The 22,913-nt window shown below is 46.2% G+C and overlaps 1 protein-coding gene and 1 long non-coding RNA gene across 3 annotated transcripts in view; one reads left to right on the plus strand and one right to left on the minus strand.

The window, feature by feature from the left end:
* On the minus strand, nt 1-14,830 carry MARVELD3 (MARVEL domain containing 3). Of its 2 annotated transcripts, none has more exons than XM_039221914.1 (3): nt 14,379-14,830; nt 11,551-11,678; nt 1-811 (listed from the first exon to the last, which is right to left on the minus strand). In XM_039221914.1, exons 1-3 carry the CDS (start codon nt 14,762-14,764, stop codon nt 174-176), a joined length of 1,152 nt encoding a protein of 383 aa, XP_039077845.1. In that variant the 5' UTR covers nt 14,765-14,830; the 3' UTR covers nt 1-173. The 2 variants fall into 2 exon arrangements, with proteins under 2 accessions (XP_039077845.1, XP_039077853.1); XM_039221922.1 differs by lacking the exon at nt 1-811 and adding an exon at nt 4,778-6,229.
* Nucleotides 14,087-22,913, plus strand: part of LOC120223723 — a 19,935-nt gene continuing 11,108 nt past the window's right edge. Inside the window, exons 1-2 of the long non-coding RNA XR_005526358.1 lie at nt 14,087-14,171; nt 18,232-18,401. This is a non-coding gene — a long non-coding RNA (uncharacterized LOC120223723). The remainder of the gene's footprint in view (nt 14,172-18,231; nt 18,402-22,913) is intronic.

Raw genomic sequence — 22,913 nt, forward strand, 5'->3', positions numbered from 1 at the left:
AAAAAAAAAAAAAAAAAAATGCAATGATCATCTAGCTTTGCACTGGTACCAAAGGGAACATTTGTAAAATCAAGTATGTGAAGACCATAGTTGTGTCATGTGCCACTTTAAAGGACACATCGTTTTGAGGGAAACAAGGGAGGTGGGGTGCCAGTGAGGTTCCAAAAGAGGTCTCAGAGCGTTCCTGACCACAGGTATTCTGGCGCGTCGTTGTAATTTCTGTCCTGTGCTTGGCTGTCTTTGTAGTGCTTCTGTTCCCAGTAGCTCCGCAGGGCCAGCACCACGCTGGCGCCGTACATGATCACCAGAAGACAAGCAAAGGTGGCTGCTGCCCCATCAGTGCCTGCCAGCTGGCAGTTCATCCAGGTGAGGCCCTTGCGGGCATAGAGCCGTGCTCTTGCTGTGCAAGTGTCTGTGGAATTGATCCGCAAGGCTACGTGGAGGTAAATGCCGATGCCTACGCAGTAGCTCACTGCCGCCAGGAGGCTGAAGGCGACCTCCAGCAGGAGCCACGTCGGCAACAATTTGGTTAGACTTTTGGCTCCTTGGAGTAAAACACCCATAGTAAGGACACCCAGCCCCAGAGAAACAGCCACGCCACCATATATCAGGGGTGCCCGGAGGACTGTGTACTGCTGGTCCAGCTGCCGAACCTGCTCCAGCTCAGTGCCCTCAAAGGGTGAGTAATAGTTGTTCCCAAAGCCGCCACCAGTGGTGAAGCTGGCACTGAATCCAGCAAGGACAAAGTAGGAGGCCACGATACACATGAGAACCATCCCATTCAGTATCACCTCCACTATCTGTACCACACCTAGGAGGAGAGAGATTCGGGATTTAACACTGACATCACTCACACCCAGGAAAACGGAAGGTCAGACTAGAGAAGTACCACCGATGCCCTGAATTTAAGGACACGGTCGGATTTAACATTAACATCCATGGTTTTTGTTTTTAATAGTCATATGTTTGAAAAACAAAATGCCAGTCGGGAAAAAAATTTTGTCAGTTTCTTAAAAAACTAAACATATACTTACCAGGTGACCCTGCAGCTGTACTCTGGGAGCATTCATCCGAAAGAAACAAAAACTTAAAAGTACTGTGCACACGAAAGTTCACGGTAGCTTTATTTGTAATAGCCTAGTATCCGAAACCCAAATGTCCCTCAGTGGGTGAGCAGTTAATCAGGTACATCCATACCATGGAAAACTACTCAGCAGTTAAGAGAACTGTTCAGCATCAACTACACTGATACACGCAACAACTTGGATGCATCTCAATGGAATTATGATAAGGAGAAGAAAGCCAGTCTCTAAGGTTACACACTGTATGATTCCATTTATGTAACAGTCTCAAAATGACAAAATTATGGAGACAGAGCATAGACCCATGGCTGTCGGGGGAAGGGAGCAAGTGGAGAGGGGCTGTGTTGTGACCATAAGGGGGGAGGCCCTAGGGATGCCTGATGATGGAAGAGTTCTGTAGTTGACAGCAGTGGTGGCCACATGTATGTACACGTGACAAAACCATGTGAGTGCATGTAAAACTGGTGAGGTCTAAATGAGCTCCAGAGACTGTCAGTGCCCAGATGCAGTGTCACACTAATGCTTATGCAAGATGTGGCCATTGTGGAAAACTGGGTTAGGGGTACTCAAGTTCTCTGTACTGGTTTTGTAACATTTTGTGAATCTATAATTATTGCAAATCTTAAAGTTTTTTTTAAACTAAAAATGATGTTAAAAGGTACAAACTGGGGGAAAAAATCACTCATGTCCCTGTCCACCCTGTTCTCAACCCCCAACCACTTTCATTATTTCCTGATGTAATTTTCCAGTGTTCTTTATGCAAACAGAAGCACACTCAAATCAGCATTTCATCACCCCATCCCGCTTTTTTTCCACAGAGAAGCATTCCTCACTTTGCTCTGAGTCTTGTTTTATTCATTTAACTATTCCTGGAGATGTCTTCAAATCAGCTCCTACAGTGTCCACATACTTTGTTATATGGCCTCCAAAGCCACTATGGACCAGTCTATGCAACTGATGGAGACATGGGTTGTTCACTTGGGGGATTCTTTTGAGTTTAAGAAATTCACAAATGCTGCAAAGTAGGAGGAATCAACAGGTGAATGGAGACTGAATATCTTCTTGTCCAAGGTCAGCTTTCATTCATCATGGTCAAGGGCCACAGCCTCTGCTTAGGTGTACTTGTGGGAGAATGTCTCCTGTCATTCTCCAGGGTTCAGAGATGAGAACTAAGAGGAAGGCACATGACTCCTCCAGTGGGAATGTCAGCTTCATGTCCCCACACTTCACTGCTGGTGATCTTGCCCCAGTTGCTGACTCGAAGCCTCACACACTTCATCTGACAAATGAGAACTGCTTGCCTGTCTTATCCCCCAGGGCAGGGATGAGATTTGACGAAATCAAGTACATGAAAATACTTGGAAAATCATAAAATGTTGGGAGGGACTTAGAGATTTAAGAAATTGGACAAGTGTGGTTTCCCCCAAATCAGGAAACCTCTCTAATACACTAGATAACAGTACCACGGTGTTTAAAAACTGGGCAGCTGGGGGTACCTGGGTGGCTCAGTCAAACATCTGACTTTAAAGTTTGTTTGTTTGTTTGTTTGTTTGTTTAGAGAGAGAGAGAGAGAGCAAACGGGAGGGGCGGGGGGGGAGGAGAATCCCAAGTAGGCTCCACACTGTCAGCACAGAGCCTGACATGGGGCTTAAATTCACGAACCTTGAGATCATGACCTGAGCAGAAACCGAGAGTCAGACTCTTAACGACTGAGCCACCCAGGTGCCCCAGTATCTGATTCTTGATTTTGGCTCAGGTCATGGTCTCGGGATCAAGCCCTACATTGGGTTCTGTGTTGACAGTGCGAAGCCTGCTCTGTCTCTTTTCTTCACTCTCTCTCTTTCTCTCTGCCCCTCCCTGGCTTGCGCGCGCTCTCTCTCTCTCTCCCTCTCCCTCCCACTCTCCCTTTCTGCCCCTCCCTGGCTTGCTTGCTAGCTCTCTCTCTCTCTCTCTCACTCTTAAAAAACAAACAAAACACTGAGCAGCTAAATACCAGCTTCTCTAACATACATAGGCACCAGCTACTGAGCTTGCTGACCCTAACTCCTGCAGGGCCCACACGAATTCCTAGGAGCTCCACGGAACACAGCAGCCAAAGGCTCTAATGGTTGAGAAGCTACATTCCTCTAATTTAAATCTTAAGATAACATCAGATCAGAACTGCCCACTCTCCACCCAGGCGCCATGAACTACTGGCCACTTGCTCGCTCTAGCAGAGCAAGTGAATTAGCCCAAACATCATTCTAATTCAGGGGGAGTAGTTATCCCCTGTATCTACCAACTCTCTCTGCCTTGGTTTTCCTTGTGCACGTGTGTTAACATCTCTCCCCCTGAAGGAAAACAGGAATACCATCCTTCTACCAGATGGAGAAAGTTATCTCTGCTGAGATCCACACAGCACGTATCTGCTAGGCTGACATGGAATAAATCTAAATCTTGTCCATTACCCCCCCGGCTACAACAGTTGAGAGGAATAATGGTCTGTTGCTGGGTCCAGTGATATGGGGTCTGTTGAAGAAATATAGCCATGGAATATTATCATAGTACCAGCCAGGTCTGGCCTGGCTTGGCTATTAATATCAAACAGGCTCATGTATTTTCAACCTCGCTGTTAGTGCAGAAAGATTCATAGCCATTTGAAGAGAAAAAAAAGGCTGACTGCCAGAGCCGGGATGGTGGGATGGGTCAAGTCTCCGGAGAGAGAGCAGAGGGCTCTGTAGAGGGAAGTGGAGACTGAAACAGATATGAGATTTTTGTTATAAATGGGGTCTTTGTGGGTGAGGCTGGTTTTGTGGCTGATCATGTAATATTCCGCTTAATTATACATCTCTTTCTGCCTCTGCACTGTAAACGTAAAAAACTGGAGAGCAAATCAAATTTTTTTATTTATTTAAAATAAAACTGAAACGTGCAGTCAAGCCAGGCATAAAATGAAAAATAAAATCTCCCTCTCTTCAGAAGCAAATATTTCTCCTAAAGCTTTCTTATGTACATTTTTCATGGAATTTTCTCTTTTTTTTTTAATGTTTATTTATTTATGTTTGAGAGAGAGAGAGAGAACGCGTGCGCATGAGTGGAAGAGGCAGACAGAGAGGAGACAGAATCTGAAGCAGAGGCTTCACTACTGTCCCCGCAGAGCCTAGCGCTGGGCTTGAACCCACAAACTGTGAGATTGTGACCTGAGCCAAAGTTGGACACTTAACTGGGTGAGCCACCCAGGTGCCCCTCTTCAAGAAATTTCCTAATCATATATAAGCATATATTTCAGTTTCTAAACCCAAATGGGACTCACTTTTCTTGTTTGTTTGGGGGTTTTTTTTGTTGTTTTTGTTTTCAATTTTTTTAATGTTTTGTTTATTTCTGAGAGAGAGAGAGAGAGAGAGAGAGAGACATAGCATGAACAGGGAGGGTCAGAGAGAGAGAGGGAGACACAGAATCCAAAACAGGCTCCAGGCTCTGAGCTAGCTGTCAGCACTGAGCCTGACGTGGGGCTCAAACCCACAACTGTGAGATCATGACCTGAGCCGAAGTTGGACGCCTAACCGACTGAGCCACCCAGGCGCCCCTGTTTGTTTGTTTTTGAGAGAGACAGATTGTGTGCACACAAGCCAGGAAAGGGCAGAGGGAGAGAGAGAATCTCAAGCAGACATCACCTCCAAGTTAAAATTGTTTTTTGGATTTTTTATTGGGTTCATGTAAAGCAAAGAACATATTCATTTGTACCAAGAATATATTGTAATGTTCCAGAAGCCATAATTTAACATGTAATGAGAACCCATTAAGTTGTCTGGCCAAAAGTGGCATTCTTCTGTTGGGAAAGATTTTACATTTTTTTATTCTGGATGGCTCCTGCCTTCCAGATGTTGGGTTGAATTCTTCATACAATGGCACATTTACAAGAGGTACAAAACACTTATTGAGCTTTCAAGCCCACTGTAAGGGGCTTGTTGGAATAGCTTCTTTGCATCATAGTGAATTAATCTGATTCCTCTTTGCTCAGCCCACGCCTACCTCCAACTTAAATTTTTGTAGGCGGAGTCTCTCCACCATCCGTCCCTACACCCTGCACCCAGAGCATTAAGGAAATTTAGGATAGGAGGCCTCAGTATGGAAGAACTTCGGGGCTCGTCTGTTTAAGACAGCTGTGTTTAGAAAAGTTCAGGCTGAAATGCTGTCTCCTGTGTATATGGCTTCTCAGGGACTTTAAAGATAAGGTTCTTCAGATTCACTTGGTCACCTCCCTCTAGTCAATCAAAAGCGCCTTCTGCTACAGCAAATGGCTCTTCCTTGTGGGTCCCGACCCCCAGTTTTGTTCTGTTTCAATAATTGTGGGTCATCGCTCACCAAGAGAGGACTCTACCACCAGGGCATAGTACATCAGAGAACACGGCTCCATGTAACCCAGAGTTTCACCAGGATACCAAAGTTGGCCCATCAGTCTTCAAGGGCTGGCGAGTCCCACAGTGAAGTATCCCAGTATTCCAATGGTTCAGAGTCACTACTGTCACTTACATTGGGCAGGACGGTTTAAAAAGCCTAAAACTCCACCATCTCCGCAGGCTTCTCTTTCAGCTTCCCGACCTTTCGGTAACCCCTGATGGCCAGCACAGCCCCCAGAGTGAAGACGCCAATGCCTAGCCCAGCAAAGATTCCAACTCCTATGTCTCCCCCATGGAAACTGCAGCCGAAGCCACTGTAGCCTTTGCTTTGGTACAGCGCCTCCCTCTCTTTACACACTGGAGAGGCGTAGGCAGTGGAGAGGTGGTGGAAATAGAAGTACAGAGCTGGGATATAGGCCCCAGCAATGAGTATGTCCAACAAGCCTTCAATCACCAGCCACAGGGGGCAGTGCCACGGAACCCGCAGGACACCCAGGACAACCAGGAGGCAGCCGAGGGCCATGAGGGCTCCGCCACAGGCCATGGCTACAGTGACCGTGGGCAGCTTCAGCTGGTAGAACTGGACGTCCAGCTGCTGCGCTTTCTCCCCATCGGCGCCATCGAAACCACTGTAAGCCCCTCCGAACTGGTAGTAGTAAATGCCCCCCAGGCTAGTGATGCCTGTGTAGCCCCCTGTGGAACTGTAAGACACAGAGCTGCAGGCCAGGATCAACAAGTTCAGGAGAACCTCCAGCATCTGGCAGCAGGCTGCAAAAGAAGGGCGCGTTACCATTTTGAGAGGTGCTGTTTCAGACTTAGAGACTTGCACCCTGCTGCTCATCTTCCCGGCAGGGCCCGCGCTGCAGCAGGCTCTTTATTCCTCACACACGCCCCCAGCACCACCACCCAGGGAGGCCCGATCAGCCAAAGCCACGTGATGCGCATTAGATGGTAGCGTGTGACTGTGGGCTCCAGAAATGGTGCTGGAGGTACTCTGGGCTAGAGACAGTAACTCTCAAAACAGCTTGTCCGTGGTGGGGTGCAGAAAGAGAGTGGGAGAAATCAGGCCAGTTACCAACCAGAAAGAAAGGCATCCTTGATAGAACGCAGGAACGTTCTCCCACCCCACAACTTCCCTGCGAAGCAGACTAAAAAATAGTTGTCTCCTCTTTAGATCTGTTTTGTGGCTTTCTTCATTTTGAAAGAGGAAACCTCTCCAAGTTTGAAGGAAATAATGCAGAGCTTAAAAAATACCATGAAGTCAGAAAAAGGCATGGAAGTTATATATCAAAATGTCAACTGTGGTTCACATATACTAGAAACAGGAAAGATTAGGTCAATTAAACCCACAAGGCTTCCTGAATTAAAGAAATGTAATGGGTTTCACTGTTCTTACATTTCAACTCAGTAAGTATGTTTTATTTTATTTTTAAAAATTTTTTAATGTTTATTTTGAGAGAGAGAGAAAGAGAGTGTGTGAGTGGGTGAGGGTCAGAGAGAGAGGGAGACACAGAATCTGAAGCAGGCTCCAGGCTCTCAGCTAGCTGTCAGCACGGAGTCTGATGCAGGGCTCGAACCCATGAACTGTGAGATCATAACTTGAGCTGAAGTCGGCTGCTTAGCTGACTGAGCCACCTAGGCACCCAGTAAGTTTGTTTTAAAGTTTAACTGTTTTCTTTAGTTTCCTTAAAGAGCAAATTTGGGCTGTGGTATTTTTCTTAGGACTGGATTCTCTCAGGGCCCTTGGCTTCTTAGTCTTGAACAAGGAAAGAGCACCAGCTTTTCCACCAAAGTTGCCTGCTTTCCTTAAGACCCACCTTGTTGAGATATAACTGACATGGAAGAAAATGACCCATATTAAATGTATAGCTTGTTGAGTTTTGACAAACACATATGCCACGCAATCTGAGTCAAGATTCAGAATGTTTTCATCTGCCCAGAAAGTTCCCGAGAGACTGTGATCAGTCCTTCACCCTCCTCATCAGACACCCACTGATCTGCTTTCTGCCATTAGGAATTAGTAGATTGGCCTTTCTAGAATTTTTTAAAATATTTATTTATTTATTTATTAAAAAAATTTTTTTAATGCTTTATTTCTGAGAGAGAGAGCGAGCGAGCATGAGTAGGGGAAGGTCAGAGAAAGAGGGAGACACAGAATCTGAAACAGTCTCCAGGCTCTGAGCTAGCTGTCAGCACAGAGCCTTACATGGGGCTTGAACCCATGAACCATGAGATCGTGACCTAAGCCGAAGTTGAACACTTAACCGACTGAGCCACCCAGGTGCCCCTAGAGGTTTTTTTTTTAAGTTTATTTATTTATTTTGAAAGAAAATGAGCAGGGAAGGTACAGAGAGAGGGAGAGAGAGAATCCCAAGCTGGCTGAGCACTGGCAGCACAGAGCCCAATGTGGGGCTCAATCCCACGAACCAGGAGATCATGACCTGAGCCAAAATCAAGAGTTGGATGCTCAACCAACTGAGCCACCCATGTGTCCCTTTAGAATTTCATATAAATGGAATCATACAGTTGTGTGTATTGGCTTCTTTTTCTCAGGATTCTATAAAGCTGAGTGTTTCTGAGCTTAAAATTCCATATCCTGAATGGTTATAATAGGTCAGCTGACTTGGAGTAGACTGTCAGCAGCTCCCGGTGTTTGGAGAACCAGATTTTGTGCCTGGGTCCAGCTGGTCTATGTATGAAGCTGTGTTACATCTGCACATTCTCTAACAGAAATGATTAACTCTCAAGTATCATCTTTACACTCTTCAATTTCCCCCCAAAATGAAGACAGCATTATTGTTTTCTCTAATTATAAAATACTAATTGTAAAAAAATAAAATATAGACAGAAACATGTAATGTAAAAGTTATCTAAAATCCAACCAATTAAAAAAATAACCACTGTGACCATTACTTTTTCTTCTGGACTTTTCTGTCATATATACATAATTTTTGCTTTTGGGTGAAAAACAAGTCCTACTCTACTATTGTTTAACCTATTTTTTTTCAGTTATGAATACAGTGTGAACACTTTTTTCTATCTCAGCAAATATAAATCGATATACTTCATATTTTTAAAGGATGCATAGAACACCACAAGGAGTTTAAATAATTCCAATGTAAAGAACATTTAGGGTTTTCCCAGTGTCTTTGCTGTATGGGAACAAATATGTATATTTCTTAATACAGTGTAGGGAGAGCAGAAACCCTACAAGCCTCTTATTCCTATTTTATAGGTTTTACTTTTTATTTTTATTTTGTGAAAGAGAGCAAGCACAAGCTGGGGAGAGGGGCAGAGGGAGAAAAAAAAATTTTTTTTTTTGGTTGGGGAGGGGCACCTGGGTAAGTCAGTTGGTTAAGCATCTGACTTCAGCTCAGGTCATGATCTTGTGGTCCACGGGTTCAAGTTCTGCGTTGGGCTCTGTGCTGACAGCTCAGAGCCTGGAGCTTCCTTCATATTTTGTGTTTCCCTCTCTCTCTGCCCTTCCCCTGCTCACACTCTGTTTCTGTCTCTCTCAGAAATGAATAAACATTAAAAAAAATATTTTGAGAGAGAGAGCATGAGCAGGGGAGGGGCAGAGAGAGAGGGAAAAGAGAGGATCCCAAGCAGGCTCTGCGCTATCAGCACAAAGCCTGATGTGGGGCCCAAAGCCACAAACCATGAGATCATGATCTGAGGCAAAACCAAGTCAGACGCATAACCAACCGAGCCACTCAGGTGCCCCAGAGAGCAGCCTCCATGCTTAGTGCAAGACCTAAGAAGGGGCTCGATCCCAAAACCCTGGGCTCGATCCCATGACCCTAGGATCATGACCTAAACCAAAATCAAGAGTCAGACACTCAACCAATTGAGCCACCCAGGCACCTCTCCTTATTCTTATTTTCAATTTTATAGAACCAGAAAAGAATAAGCAGGGCTGAGGGAGATGTTCAATTAACCTGAATACAAACATCATAATTGGAGCACTACAGGTCGAAGGGGAGAGAGAAAGAACAAAGGCAAAAAAGAAACTGCTCCAAACAAATTAGGAGCCAAGATGGGGAGCAGGAAATGCACCTTCTTCCCTGGGAACTTGTAACTCCTCACCCATCCCTCCAGATAATAAATGAGCATAACCTGTACCTGCACATGCATTGGGGATCTGAGATGCACGCGGGGATATTTGTACTTGCTTTTTATCTGATCTTCAGTCTCAGCCCCTGAAGATTTTAACATCTGAGGGGACTTGCTCATAAGTGAATGTGGGACCCCGCTCTTTCCATCAGTGTCCTGACTGTTCTGCTGAACTCTTCCAAAGCATGGCTCACAGACCAAACTCCTAGGTCTCCCTAAGAAGTCAGAGAGGGCCACAGCTGCCTCCCCCTTCCACCAGTTTGCTGGAAGAGGACATGACTTCACCGATGAGGAAGTCACAAAAGATCTACACGAAGACGGGGCTGAAAATCTCAGGTGACCTTTATCCAGGAATGCATTTCCTGCTGGAGACAAGTTCCTATATTTAAAGGCTGTTTCAACACAACACCAAGTATTGAGTACTGATGTGGGTTTCTGCACATCCAGAGTTCTTTTTAAGCCCCCCGATGGTTAGCTTCTGACTGCTGAACCATCCTTTCACTATCTTGACTCAGAAACAACCTCTAGGCCCAAACCCAAATAGCCAGAAGCAGTCTGAGCTAAATCAAGGTACATTTAGGTCAGCAGCTCCAAGTCCTGTCCTTTCCTCTTAGTAAAATAATCACAGAGAAAAACATACTTCTACTGAGAAACCTGTTAACCAGCCTCTTGCTTAGTCCTATTATTTTTATCAGCAAGAAGAAAAGAAAGGTCAAGCGAGTAAACCATTTTAGGTCTTGGAGTTAGACTTTAAGTTTCAATTCCGGATCTTCCACTTAACGGCTGAGCTCTCTGAGCCTCAGGAGTTACTAAGCGAATTAGAAGCAGTGAGGTTGTGCCAATATATGTGACCTAGAGTGCAGATTCTTGTGCCTGGATTGCCTAGAGCTCTTTCACGAAAGTTCCATAGAATCCCACAATCATGTGCATCATTGGAATGATCCTATAATACATTTTCAGGTACAGGTTCCCTGATTTCTCTCCCTTAGGCTGGGAAGATTTCCCCCTTAGTCATATGCAGCTTAGAAAAATTTCTCATCAAATCATGTGATTTGGGCTCGCCCTGGTAAACCAGATTTTCTTCATTGCTGGCAAGGCCAAGGACTCATGCTCGGATGGGAACTCTAGGAACCACATTTGGAGCTGACACATGCTATGATTTAAGTGTTTTTACAAACTGTGTGTTCTAATAACTGCGGTTTTTGTTTCTGTTCTCAATGAAACAGAGTACAATAGGGGCATCTGGGTGGCTCAGTTGGTTAAGTGTTTGGCTTTAGCTCAGGTCATGAACTTGCAGTTTGTGGGTTCAAGCTGTGCATTGGGCTTGGTGCTGATAGCTTGGAGCCTGGAGCCTGCTTCAGATTCTGTTTCCCTCTCTCTCTCTGCCCCACCCCCATTCATGCTTTCTCTCTCTCTTTCTCAAAAATAAGTAAATATTTTTTAATTTTTTTTTTTTAAACAAAGAACTAGAGTACAATGGAAACTACCCATGTGCTTGGTATATAATAAGGTAAGTATGGTTTCACAATGTCTGTGTGTGTGTGTGAACTTGGCCTTAATGTAAAATATATTTCTTACTATGGACCTCAGTCAACAAATTTTTAAAACCGTCCTGTGACATGAACTGCTACCAGGCTGCCCTCTACAGGTGGCTAACTCCCACAGCTGGCAGCTCACAGCTGGTTCTGCCTGCTGTTCTTCCACCTCTGAAGCCAGAAACCTGCGAGCATGGCTGCTTGCCTTGCCAGACCCCAGGGCACGTCTGAAGAGAAGCACTGGAAATCTAGCTGTACCTTTCAGACATTCCTACCCTTTTGAGGGGATGGGGTGGGGATGAGAACCTCATGCAGTTATGGAAATGAGAATGCTAGGGACTCAAAAGGGAAGTCTGCTTGAATTTTTGCTTCGCCATCTCAGATCCCTTCAAAAACCATCAGCAAACAGTAAATGGTCAAAATGCCTCCCAAACGGCTCACCTCTCCCAGTGCACAAGTATTTGCATTTATGACATTCCAGGAGTCCTTCAGCCTCTGACTGGTAATATTCCACTCCCTCTTGTCCAGACCTGGGGTTCGAGGGCAGGTATCTCCCCGAAGTGGGTTCACTATAACCAAAAACATACATGGCCATTAGGGGCTTCAAATTCAAGAGCTGGTTCAGTATTAGAACACTGAACATCTCATGCTAGGCCCAGACATTAAAGAGATGGGCAGAACAGAAACATAATTTGCTGCAGCACTTCATATTTCCGAGAATTCTCTGGTTTGGTGGCCCCACAGAGTATCCAAACACTTGGCCCAACCCTGTTAAGCCACCACATCACGTATCTCTAAAATTCTGAGCACTGATTTGTTGCTAGTTTGTCCACCTGCGGGAGCTATTGAACCAGGTAGGTGAGAGCCACTTTTATGAGCCTAGGATTTCAGTCAGCACAGACCAGGCCTTATTTAAAACTAGTTTACATTCAGGGAGCCTGGGTGGCTCAGTTGGTTAAGTATCTGACTTCAGCTCAGGTCATCATCTCATGGCTTGTAAGTTTGAGCTCTGCATCGGGATCTGTGCTGACGGCCTGAAACCTGCTTTAGATTCTGTATCATCCCCTCGCTGCCCCTCCCCAACTCATGCTCTGTCTGTCTGTCTCTCTCAAAAATTAATAAACATTACAAAAACAAGTTAGTCTGCATTCACAAGACTCTGATGCCCAGGTTGGCATTCTCTTCTTTGTCTTGTTATTTTGGAAAGAGCTGAGTCTGTAATAACTCTCTAAGTATATGGGTAATACAGACAACTTTGGATGTCTTCATCTCTCTCTCTCTCTCTCTCTCTCTCTCTCTTCTCTGCTACTTCTGGCACTTTTTTTCTTTTACTCCTTTATCCAACATATCCTGAGCTTTGTCCAAGAAGCAATAGTGGGGGCTGCATTCTACCTGCTCAGCTCCAGGGATCCTTCTAGTGTTCTCATCATAGATCTCTTAGGTTTGAAATCCTTAAACTCTTATGGCCTTGGATAAAGTCCAAACCTTTAGCCCAATACAGGGGCCCTTGCTCTTCTCTCTTCACTCACAACCTCATAGTCACAGACCCAGCCATAATGAACTTCCCTTCTCCACCCCCAACACCCTATTCCCAAGGCCCAAAAAGATGACCTGCATTCCCATGCTCTAGGTCACTATGAAAGCTATTTCTCTGCTTGAAACCACTTTCATCTTCCTTTCCCTGTCTTCCCATTCTTGCCCCTTTTCCAGAACTCAGCTTTGAGGTCAATGTCCTCTAAGAAGTCTTCCAGATCTTAGGCAGGGGATCTGTTCTCTCCAAACTGGCTTCCCCTGCAGTGGCACATTCACATTGTGCTGCAACCGGCCCATTTACCTGTCAGTCTCCTACCAGACTGTGGACACTGTCAGTATATCTCACCCATTAAGTAATGGAGCCCCAGCTCCTACATCCTGCCAATTAAATAAAAGCTTACTGTGTAGAGGAAAGGTGGAAATAGATTGCCCTTTGGTTCAAACCACCAACTGTCCATGAGCCAAAAAAACAAAAATATTCACTCGCTTGCATTGGGGTGGACAGCTGGGAAACTGGGTGGGTGGCTGGGAAACAATCCAAAATGTAGCTCTGGAGAGCGTCCAAGGCAATATGGCTTTGGTCAGGGATGAACAATAACTAGTGCCTGTGACTGTATCTGGGCACACCCTTTTTCATATCTTGGCTAATTGGTTTTAGATAATGTAACATAAGCTCAGGATAACAGCTTTCCTGCTGTGTGGACACAACAGGGAGGGAGACCGGGCTTAAGCCTCCAAATCCTACAGTAGAGAGGAACCAGACTCCTCCTTAGCGAAGAGGGCAGGTGTCAAAACCCAGAAAGCAGCCATCGCTCCACTACCCATCTCCTTGTTGGCCTCGCACATAATCTGGCATTCAGTAATATTTGTGGAGTTGGATGGAATGTTTGAGGGAAAAAAGATCAACTCCCTAGAAGGAGGTGTGGGAGTCTAGGACTGCCTCCTCTCCTCCCTTCGAGCTTTACCCTCTCTCAGCTCACTAAGTCGCATGGTGCGATCACCTCACACGGCCCATAAGGGAATTCTCTGTGCTCTCCCAGGCGAGGATGGCACACGGTGTTCATTCAGGCCGGTGGGATCTGAAACAATCTTGGGATTTGAATGAGGCTGCCCAGGAAGACTGCACTGATAAAGGTAGGGAAATCTCTGCCTTTAAGTGGGGAGATTTAGTTATTTGGCTAAAAGCATAGCTTCCCCCAGCTGTCTGTTTTGAAACGCTAGAAGCTGCAGATTAAACTATTAATCTTCACTGGGCTGACTTTAATTAGCCCCTGGCACTGGGACTTTGAAGTGGGTTGGCTTTGGAACATAGGACAAGAGTCTAAGGGTCTGAAGTCCCAAGGGGCAGTCCTGTACATGTCCCTGGCTGGGGGAGGAGGGGACATGACATCAGGGAGGAGCCTCACATTAACACCACCTACCTAATCTCCTTCCCACCCCTTCCCTTTCCTGTCCTGAAGTCCTCTCTTCCTCCTCACCTGGTCCCCGGCCCTGCCACTAACAGGAGTGGTTTCTACTTTGTTAATCAGGTTCGGATCAAGAAGTGGGGGCACTGTAAGGTTCCACCCCCCCCCCGCCCCCCAGTTACCTCTAGGAGCGCAAAAGGGAGGAATGGCACTTTCTTTAAGCTGGCTTCTTAGGCCACGAAGCCGCGGGCGCCGGAGCAGCGCAGACAGGCCTCAGACCCAGGCTTCCTGGGTGCCCAGGTCTCAGAGCGCCCCGCAGCCACACCTTACCTTGCCGGGTCATGGTGCCCGAAGCGCTCCTTCCTCGGGAGTGGCGGCTCCGGGGTTTCCCAAGGCGCGGGCCAGGGGGGCGGGGCTGGGTCCCAGGTCGGCCTGCGGGGTCCGTCCCGTGTCCGGCTCTGGCGGGACTTTTCCCAAACTCTTTGTTCACCCTCGCGAAGGTCCTCGACCCTGTATCTGTCGTGGCGGGGGTCTCGGTGCCTCCCCCTGTCCCGGTCTCCGTCCCTGCGCTCGCCCCCGTTTCTCTCCCTGCTCCGGTCCCTGTGTCTGTCCCGCTGTCGCTCGGGGTGGCGGTCTCGCTCCGGGCGGGGGTGCCGGTCTGGGTCCCGCTCTCTCGGTCGTGCACGGGGCTCACGAGCCCCCGACATACCTTCCATGGCCCGGTTCCGTGTCTCCGCCCCGAGCGACCCGAGGGCAACAACCCACCGCAAGTTTCCCGGGCAGGTGCCCAAGCCCGGGGGCGGGGCGGGACGCTCACCTGCGCGCACGCGCACTAGCTGCGCGGCGGGCGCGGGGGCGCGCACCTGGGGGCGCTGCTGGGAAGGGGCGCGGCTGGGCGCGCGAGAAGCGGGAAGCGCGTGCTGGGCTGGGGCTTGTGTGGGGGGCGGGGGTGACGCGCTGCTCTGCGCCCAGAGCAGAGGCCCACCACCCCTCGTCGTTCTTTGGCATATCCTCTCCGTGACCCCGAAAGGTGGGTGGCATAGGGAAGTGAGTTCCGACTTTCTCAGCCCCGTGGGTGTGCGTGGCCGGAGCATGCCCATCTGCTCGCTCACCCATTTTTCTGGCCCTCCAGCCACCCAGCCGTCTTCCCCTCCACTCTCCCTCTCCTGCTATCCTTACAGCTGTATTCGGGGAGGCTTGACGACATTTCCTCTACTGCAATAGTCCTGGACTTATAAACATTTTTTAAAATCACTAATCTACACGAAAGAGGCAGTTTTTTTCTTTTCCCAAGTGCGGATATTTAAAAACATAAAATTGCCGTCTCTTAATGAATCCTTTAGACAAATACGTGTGAGCACCTACTCGAGCGGCCCTGGAGATACAGTGGCAAACTCTGATTGCACTGCGCTTCCTTTCTGGCGTGTGCGGGAAAAGAAAGGGCACTAGCGGAAGAAGGAAGACAATGTCTAAAATTTAACAAGGAGGGAGGAGGGCAGGTTTCTTTCTGCAGGTCCGAGAAGGGACCTTTGAGTTCAGTCCTGGATGAGAAGGAGGCAGAATAGCCGAGAGAATGTTCGAGAAAGAGAAGCTGAGTAATGCAGAGAGCTGGAGAAGGTTTCTGCAAGGGGAGTGGGAGGGAATGGAATGAGCCTTAGAGGTGGAGCAGGCAGGTGGTGTAGGGTCTCCATGGTGAAGAATCTGCATTTTCATTCTGAAATAGGAAAATACTGGATTTTTTAAAAGTGTTTTTATTTATTTCTGAGAGAGAGACAGCATGAGCAGGGAGGGTCAGAGAGAGAGGGAGACACAGAATCCGAAACAGGCTCCAAGCTCTGAGCTAGCTGTCAGCACAGAGCCCGCCGCGGGGCTCGAACCCACGAACCGTGAGATCATGCCCTGAGCCGAAGTCGGACGCTTAGCCGACTGAGCCACCCAGGTGCTCCAAACATTGAATGGTTTTGAGCAAGAGAACGACTTGCTCTGATTTATGGTTTTACAGTACTACTCTGGCTTTTGTATAGATTGTGGATTACAGGAGGCCAAGGGTAGAGGCAAGAGATGAATTAAGAAGCTACCAAAGCAGGGGTACCTGGGTGATTCAGTCGGGTAAGCATTCGACTCTTGGTTTTGTTCTCAGGTCATGATCTCTCAGGTTCCTGAGATAGAGCCCCAGGTTGTGCTCCATGCTGACAGCATGGACCCTGCTTGGGATCCTCTCTCTCCTTCTCTCTCACTGCCCCTCCCCTGCTCACACTCTTTCTCTCTCTCATAATAAATAAAGAAACGTTTTTGAAAAAGAAGAAAAAGAAGCTACCAAAGCAATCTGATGGGTGATGGTGACTCCGTTGCTGGGGAGAAGTGCTCAGATCCGGGTTGTGGTTTGGAGGAAGAACTTACAGGATGGATTGGATGCAGGGGAGTGAAGTCAAGTGAGGAGTGACTGGGTGGTGGAGGCAGCCATTTACTGAAAGGAGAAGACTGGACAGAACAAGATGTGGAGAAAAGTGGAGAGTTCCATTTGGGACATGCTAAATTTGAGGTGGCTGTGATTCATCAAGGTGTTCAGTTGCAAAGGAATAGGTGAATGAGTGTGGAGCAGGGAGAGTGTGGGGAGTAAAAGCACTCACCTGAGGAGGGAGGGTGTTAGAACACAGAGGAAGGCCTTGTGCAGAGCCTCTGGGAAATCTGACATTTAGAGCTAACACTAAAAGGATTAAGAAATGCTGAGTGAGGGAGAAGGAAACCCAGGAGGGTGACGTCACAGGCCTGCCTACCACATGTCAGCCCACGGAAGCCCTGTGGGCCACATCCTAGGGCCTCCCACAGGTATTTGAACAACACCCTGTTCTGAGCCAGCACAACTGTGGCTATACAGGAGGCCTGGTGAACGAGCAGACACAGGATGGCTCAAGTAGCAAAGTGCTGCCTCTCTCGGAACTTCCCTCTGGGGCTCTGGAACCTTCTCTTTGAATAAACAAACCCCCTCACCAGCTCACCTTTTTATTTCCCTTGTTTTTGTTTTGTTTGTATTTTTACCTTGATCTACTACTCACTGGTTTGCTGAGGGGCAAATGACTCCATTTGGGGCTTGTTTGCTCTCTCTCTCTTTTAAAATGTTTTTATTTATTTTGGGGGAAGAGAGAATGAGTGGGGGAGGGGTAGAGAGAGAGGGAGACAGAGGATCTGAAGCAAGCTCTGTGCTGACAGCAGAGAACCTGATGCGGGTCTTGAACTCACAAACTGTGAGCCACGCCCTGAGCTGAAGTTAGACACTTAATCTACTGTGCCACCCAGTTGTTCCAAGCTTGTTTTCTCTTTTTAAACAGTGCTTCACCCTTTGCTTTCTCTTCTCCCTTCATAGACACCATCACTCTGAACACCAAGCCTGCTAAGGGCAGGGTCTCTAAGATGATCTGTAAATGCTTCACATTATGTGCTCAGTCAGAATTTGCTGAATAGACAGATGGGTAGATGCATTTGCTTGTTTATTCTTGTTAGGATGCTTTGTGGAGCAAGGAGGACCCAGATATGTCTTTGTGGGAGGCCATGGAGGAAAGTCTGAGCTCCAGGTTATGTGCCTTAACTTCTCCACAAACCATCTGTAGCAGATTCCCTTTGCTAAAAAAGGCCACAGCGGTGTTCCCAGCCCCACATACTCTTCCAAAACCGTGCCTCCTCAAGACCGGGAGTCTCGATCGCCACCCTGTGAGCCGGGCAGGACTTTATGATTTGCCTGCACAAAGATATTCAGGGCTGGCTGCAAAATTTGTGGGGCCCTTTGTTTAAATAATTATTAGGAATTTCAAGATGGTGACAACAGAGTATTAAACTAAGTGTGGGGCTGTTCTAAGCATGGGACTCTGGGTAACTGCACAGGTAACTGGACAGGTCACATCCTGTGAAGCTGGCCCTGAAGAGAATCTGGCGAAAGAGACAGAATGGCTTCTGAGTCCTGTCATAAAAGGCAACACAGCTTCCTTCTTGCTGTCTCTGAGAATGCTCCATCTTGGACCCCAGTCACAGTAATGTGAGGAATCTCAGGCTATGTGAAAAAGCCGCGCGTGTGGGTGTTCTGGCTGTTAGCCCCAGCTGGGACTAGCTGAACAGCCACTGTCACCTGCCAGTTGTTGGTGAATAAAATATCAATATAAAGTCTTTTGATTCTTCTACCTTCTTCCAGGAACCCGTGGACAGATACTATGCATACAGTAGAAGGTTACAAGGACAGGAGCCCTCTTCTGAGTGTGGAATGTTCAACCAAAGCAAAGAGCACTAGTAGCAGGTGGCCAAGGAGTATAGAAAAGCAAAGTACTCACCATTGGTGTGTTACAGAGAAATTTCCCACAAAAGGTAAGATCACAACTCTCATTCAGATATAAATGGACACATGCTAAACCTTTTATTTAACCCAGTAGTCATGAAGGGAGTCAGGCAGGTGTTACAACAGGTTCAAAAGAAAATCTGAAAAACACACCCGGTATAGATCAGGAATCGTGAAACAGGTGTACAAAGGAGGCAATAACGATTGCTTGCAAAGAGCAAAAGGAAAATCGGTTGAACCTCTACCAGACAAAATAGAATTTGCATGTCCAAAGGTAAAACTTTTTTTTTCGCATTGCTATTGATTATCTACAATTTAGAGTTGTAAAATAACACTGTTTTCTACTGAAGCACAAATGAAAAGGCATTGCCTTTACTTAAACTGGAAAAGTGGGAGGCTAAATGGTCTTAGAGATTTGGGGATTTGGGAAAATGGAGCTGGAGGCTAGCTCTGAGGAAAAATAGTATACACTGCTGGTTCCTTTTTTTATTTTTTCATGTTTATTTATTTATTGGGAGAGAGAGAGGGGGAGAGAGAGAGTCCCAAGCAGGCTCCACACTGTCCGTGCAGAGCCCAACCTGGGGCTCAAACTGACAAACTGTGAGATCTGACCTGAGCCAAAATCAGGAGTCAGATGCTTAACCGACGGAGCCCCCAGGTGCCCCTACACTGCTGTTTCTGACTTAGCATGCTTGGAATGAAGCCTGGACATCTTCAGTTTTTAATAGTTCCATGAAGCACCCCATTTGAGAACCAATCTGTTAATATAAATTAGCATTCAATTTTCCATCCTAAAGGAGAGCCTAATGTGAGAATAATCCAAATCCACACCTAAATTTTTTCTTAAAAAATAAACATTTCTGTTGGTTTGGGATACATTCTGTGGCACTTGGGAGTGGAGGGTTGACTTTCCCACTTCTGTTCTTAACTCTGAGTGGTTTCATTCAGCCATCCCTATCAGGGAGACAGTCCTTCAGTTCTGTGGCTCAAGAGGCAATTCCTGCATATTCCCTGCATGATCTCTTGGCTCCCTCTCCCTCTCAGAATATCCTGTGCTGGTCCCCAGACTCCAGGCTCTAGCTGCGGTGGCAGAGGGGACTTCTGACCCTGTTAAGCCTGCAGCAAGGGCAGAGCTGGCCAGCAGGGGGCAGTGCATCCTCAGGCTGGGTATCTTCGCCAGACTCCCCTTTCCTCAGCCTGAGCGTTTCCTTGCCCATCTGGCCTGGGTGACTATTTCTCTCATCACAGGTGTGATTGAAAAAGCACAGAGTTCAGTTGAGTTCAATCTTTCCTGAACTTTGCATACTACATAAATGACCTTAGGAAGTTTCTCAACTTCTCTTTGCCCAAGTATCCTTGTTTGCAGAATAGGGATAATTGTACCCATCTCCTAGGATTAAATCAAGTAAATATGTGTAAAACACTTAAAGCAATGATTGGCAAAATTGATACTATAAAAGTATTAGCTGTTATTACCGTCATTGTTATTGTTTATCAGGCACTGTGGACTCCTAAGTGAACGAGACTCTTTTAAAGTTCACAGACTTTAGGCAGAGAGGGAAATACTGTATAATATTGCAAAGAAAAAGATGTGCATGGATGTACAAGGGGTATGGAGGAGGCAGAAGGAACCAAAAAACAGCTTCCCTGTTTTTTGAAGAAGGAGTGCTTTTAGGAATATATAAGACAAAGGGGCTTGGGACTTGGGGAGCAAAGGCAGGGGACAGCATTCCAAACAAACGGTACAGCCAATAGAAAGCAGGCAGGTTTGGGGAGCATCAAGTTCAAATCCTTCCACTTGGACCAGCACTAGGAGCAAGGGAGGACATGAAAGGAAAGGAGAGAGATGGGTAGGGGCCAGATCATGACTAGACCTGCAAGTCAGGGGTCCCTGGGTGGCTCAGGTAGTTGAGTGTCTGACACTGACTTGAGCCATGATCTCACAGTTTGTGGAGTTGAGCCCCACATCGGGCTTGTTCCTGTCAGCGCAGAGTCCACTTCAGATCTTCTGTTCCCCTCTCTCTCCGTCTCTCCCCTGCTCACACTCTCACAGTCAGAAATAAATAAAACATGGAAAAAAGAAAGTGAGCCATATGGACATGGACTTACTGCTGCAGGTCTGTGGTCTCTGAGCAAGGGCACACAACCTCCACTGTGGGGGAGGGAAAAAATATTAGCGCTTCAATTTGTAAATGTTATCTTGTTGGGAATTTCTGATTCTTTCATTCTTTTTTGTGTTTATCTATTTATTTATTAAAGGGATATATATATATTTTTTTAAGTTTATTTATTTATTTTGAGAGAGCAAAAGAGAGAATCCCAAGCAGGCCCCACACTGTCAGCACAGAGCCCCACACAGGGCTTGATCTCACAACCATGAGATCATGACCTGAGTCGAAATCAAGAGCCGGACACTTAACTGACTGAGCCATGCAGGCACCCCTGGAATTTCTTCTTCTGTACCTGATTTTATAATACAAGTAATATGTTAGTACAATGGTACACATATGTAATTTATAAATAAATACAGTTGGCCCTTGAATGACACAAGGGTTAGGGGCACCAAGCCCAAGTGCAGTTGAAAATCTGCATGAAACTTTTGACTCCCCCAAAACTTAATGGTAACATAACAGTCAGTTAATGCATATTTTGATTATTATATTTGTTACATACTGTATTCTTACAATAAGTAGGCTATGGGGAAAATACTATTAAAATCAGTAGGAAGAGAAAATACATTTACAGTGATGTACTATATTTATTGAAAACTATCTGCATGTATGTGGACCCATGCAGTTCAGACCCATGTTGTTCAAGGGTTAACTGCATTTGTCTAACAGGATGCATGCTAGGTTTACAACCACAGGTCATCCAGAACCACCAGAGATGGCTTTTAGTTAGGAAAGTGACATAAATAACATCCAGGGGTGCCTGAGTGACTCAGTCACTTAAACGTTTGACTCTTGATCTCATCTCTGGTCTTGAGCTCAGGGTCAAGGTCACAGGGAGAGCTGGCCCAAGTTGAGGCCTTGGTGTTGGTGATGGCAAGGATGTAGACTTGAGTGATATCAAGAAGGTATTTAGTTCCATCAATAAGAAGTAGCAAGTGATGTCTAAGTGGCCAGGTGGCCAAGAGAATGGGGAATAGAATATCAAATGCTCAATGAAAACAAAGACTCAAAGAACATCAGGTACCTAATGACTGTCAGGTGTTGATAGCTATAAATTTTTATTACAGAGAAGCTAAGTAAGTCCAAGATTGGAAACTGTCACTTGTATTTGGACTGTAAAAGTGACCTTAACTGAGTCATGAGAGGATGATGATTCCTTCTTGCTAGGAAGGATCCAACTGCACTCTTGAGTGAGAAGAGTAGGAGGCAGGACCACTGTAGGGAGGAAGCAGAGGCTGTTTCTCTGCAAGGAAGGGACTTAAGCATATCTGTCAGCTCAAAAGAGAGGGGATCAATGAAGGGATAAAAAATAGAAATGGCTGCTCCAGGAGAGTCCCAAGGCCTGGTCTTCTGGCAGAGTATTATTCCACTTATCCTCACCAGAGAAACCCCTTCTCTTATCAAAGTGCTCATTTAAAACAGTTAAACAGCATGACTCTTACACAAATATAGAGTGTGTGTCAATGATTTATTTAGCTTTATTTGTTTAGATTGTTTATGATTAATGACAGAACAGCAGTATGAGAAATTGGTTCAGAGGCCTGTGGGAGAGACCAGAGTATTTCTAGCCAGTGAAAGACAACACACCAAAAGAAGATGGTCAAGTCGGCTCCCATACTGGCCAGTGTCTTATGGGTTGGATGGATTGGATGAGCAACAGCCTGACTTTACCCAGGAGAGTCCTGATTTGAGCACTAAAAGTTCTTTGTTCTGGGAAGTCTCTCAGTCCCCAGGCAAATGGGAATAGTTGGTCACCTTACCTATAGGATTGTAAGATATAAACTTTGAAGTTATTCTTTCCTTAGACAAGAAATCACCCCAATCTTTACTTTCCAAAAAGCATTTGCAATTGACCAATCCAAAGGAGGATCCAACTTTACAGAACCTGGGCCTGAATCAAGAGCAAGTGATACATCAAACAAAAGCACACCACCCTGTAGAGAATCAATAATTTTGGTGTGGGCCTGATCCACTCACTAATTTTGGTGTGGGCCTGCTCCACAGTACTCCATATAACATTGAAGATGTGTCATTTCCAACTGTTGAATAATTTTTTTTTTTACTTTCATTTTTTTAATTTTTTTTTTATTTTTTTATTTTTTACAAATAGTTTATTGTCAAATTAGTTTCCACATAACACTCAGTGCTCATCCCCACGAGTGTCCTCCTCCATGCCCATCCGCTCCTCCCCCCCACATCCATCAGTCCTCAGTTTTTGTCAGCATTCAAGAGTCTCTCATGGTTTGCCTCTCTCCCTTTCCCCCACCATTTCCGCCCTTCTTCTCCCCCTTGTTCCTCCGTCAAGTTCCTCCTAATCCTCCTATACGTGCTAACATATGCTATTTGTCCTTCTCTGCCTGACTTATTTCG

This window comes from Hyaena hyaena, unplaced genomic scaffold (genome assembly GCF_003009895.1).
Source record: "Hyaena hyaena isolate Hyena2069 unplaced genomic scaffold, ASM300989v1 scaffold_18, whole genome shotgun sequence".
NCBI lineage: Eukaryota > Metazoa > Chordata > Mammalia > Carnivora > Hyaenidae > Hyaena > Hyaena hyaena.

Excerpts from the sequence above, each read along its gene's own strand:
- MARVELD3 (XM_039221914.1), bottom strand. The coding sequence starts at position 14,764 with ATGGAAGGTATGTCGGGGGCTCGTGAGCCCCGTGCACGACCGAGAGAG. Across the intron at positions 11,679-14,378 it reads GGGCACCATGACCCGGCAAG|TGAACCCACTTCGGGGAGAT; the intron begins GTAAGGTGTGGC and ends TTTTGGTTATAG. Across the intron at positions 812-11,550 it reads ATACTTGTGCACTGGGAGAG|GTGTGGTACAGATAGTGGAG; the intron begins GTGAGCCGTTTG and ends CTCTCCTCCTAG.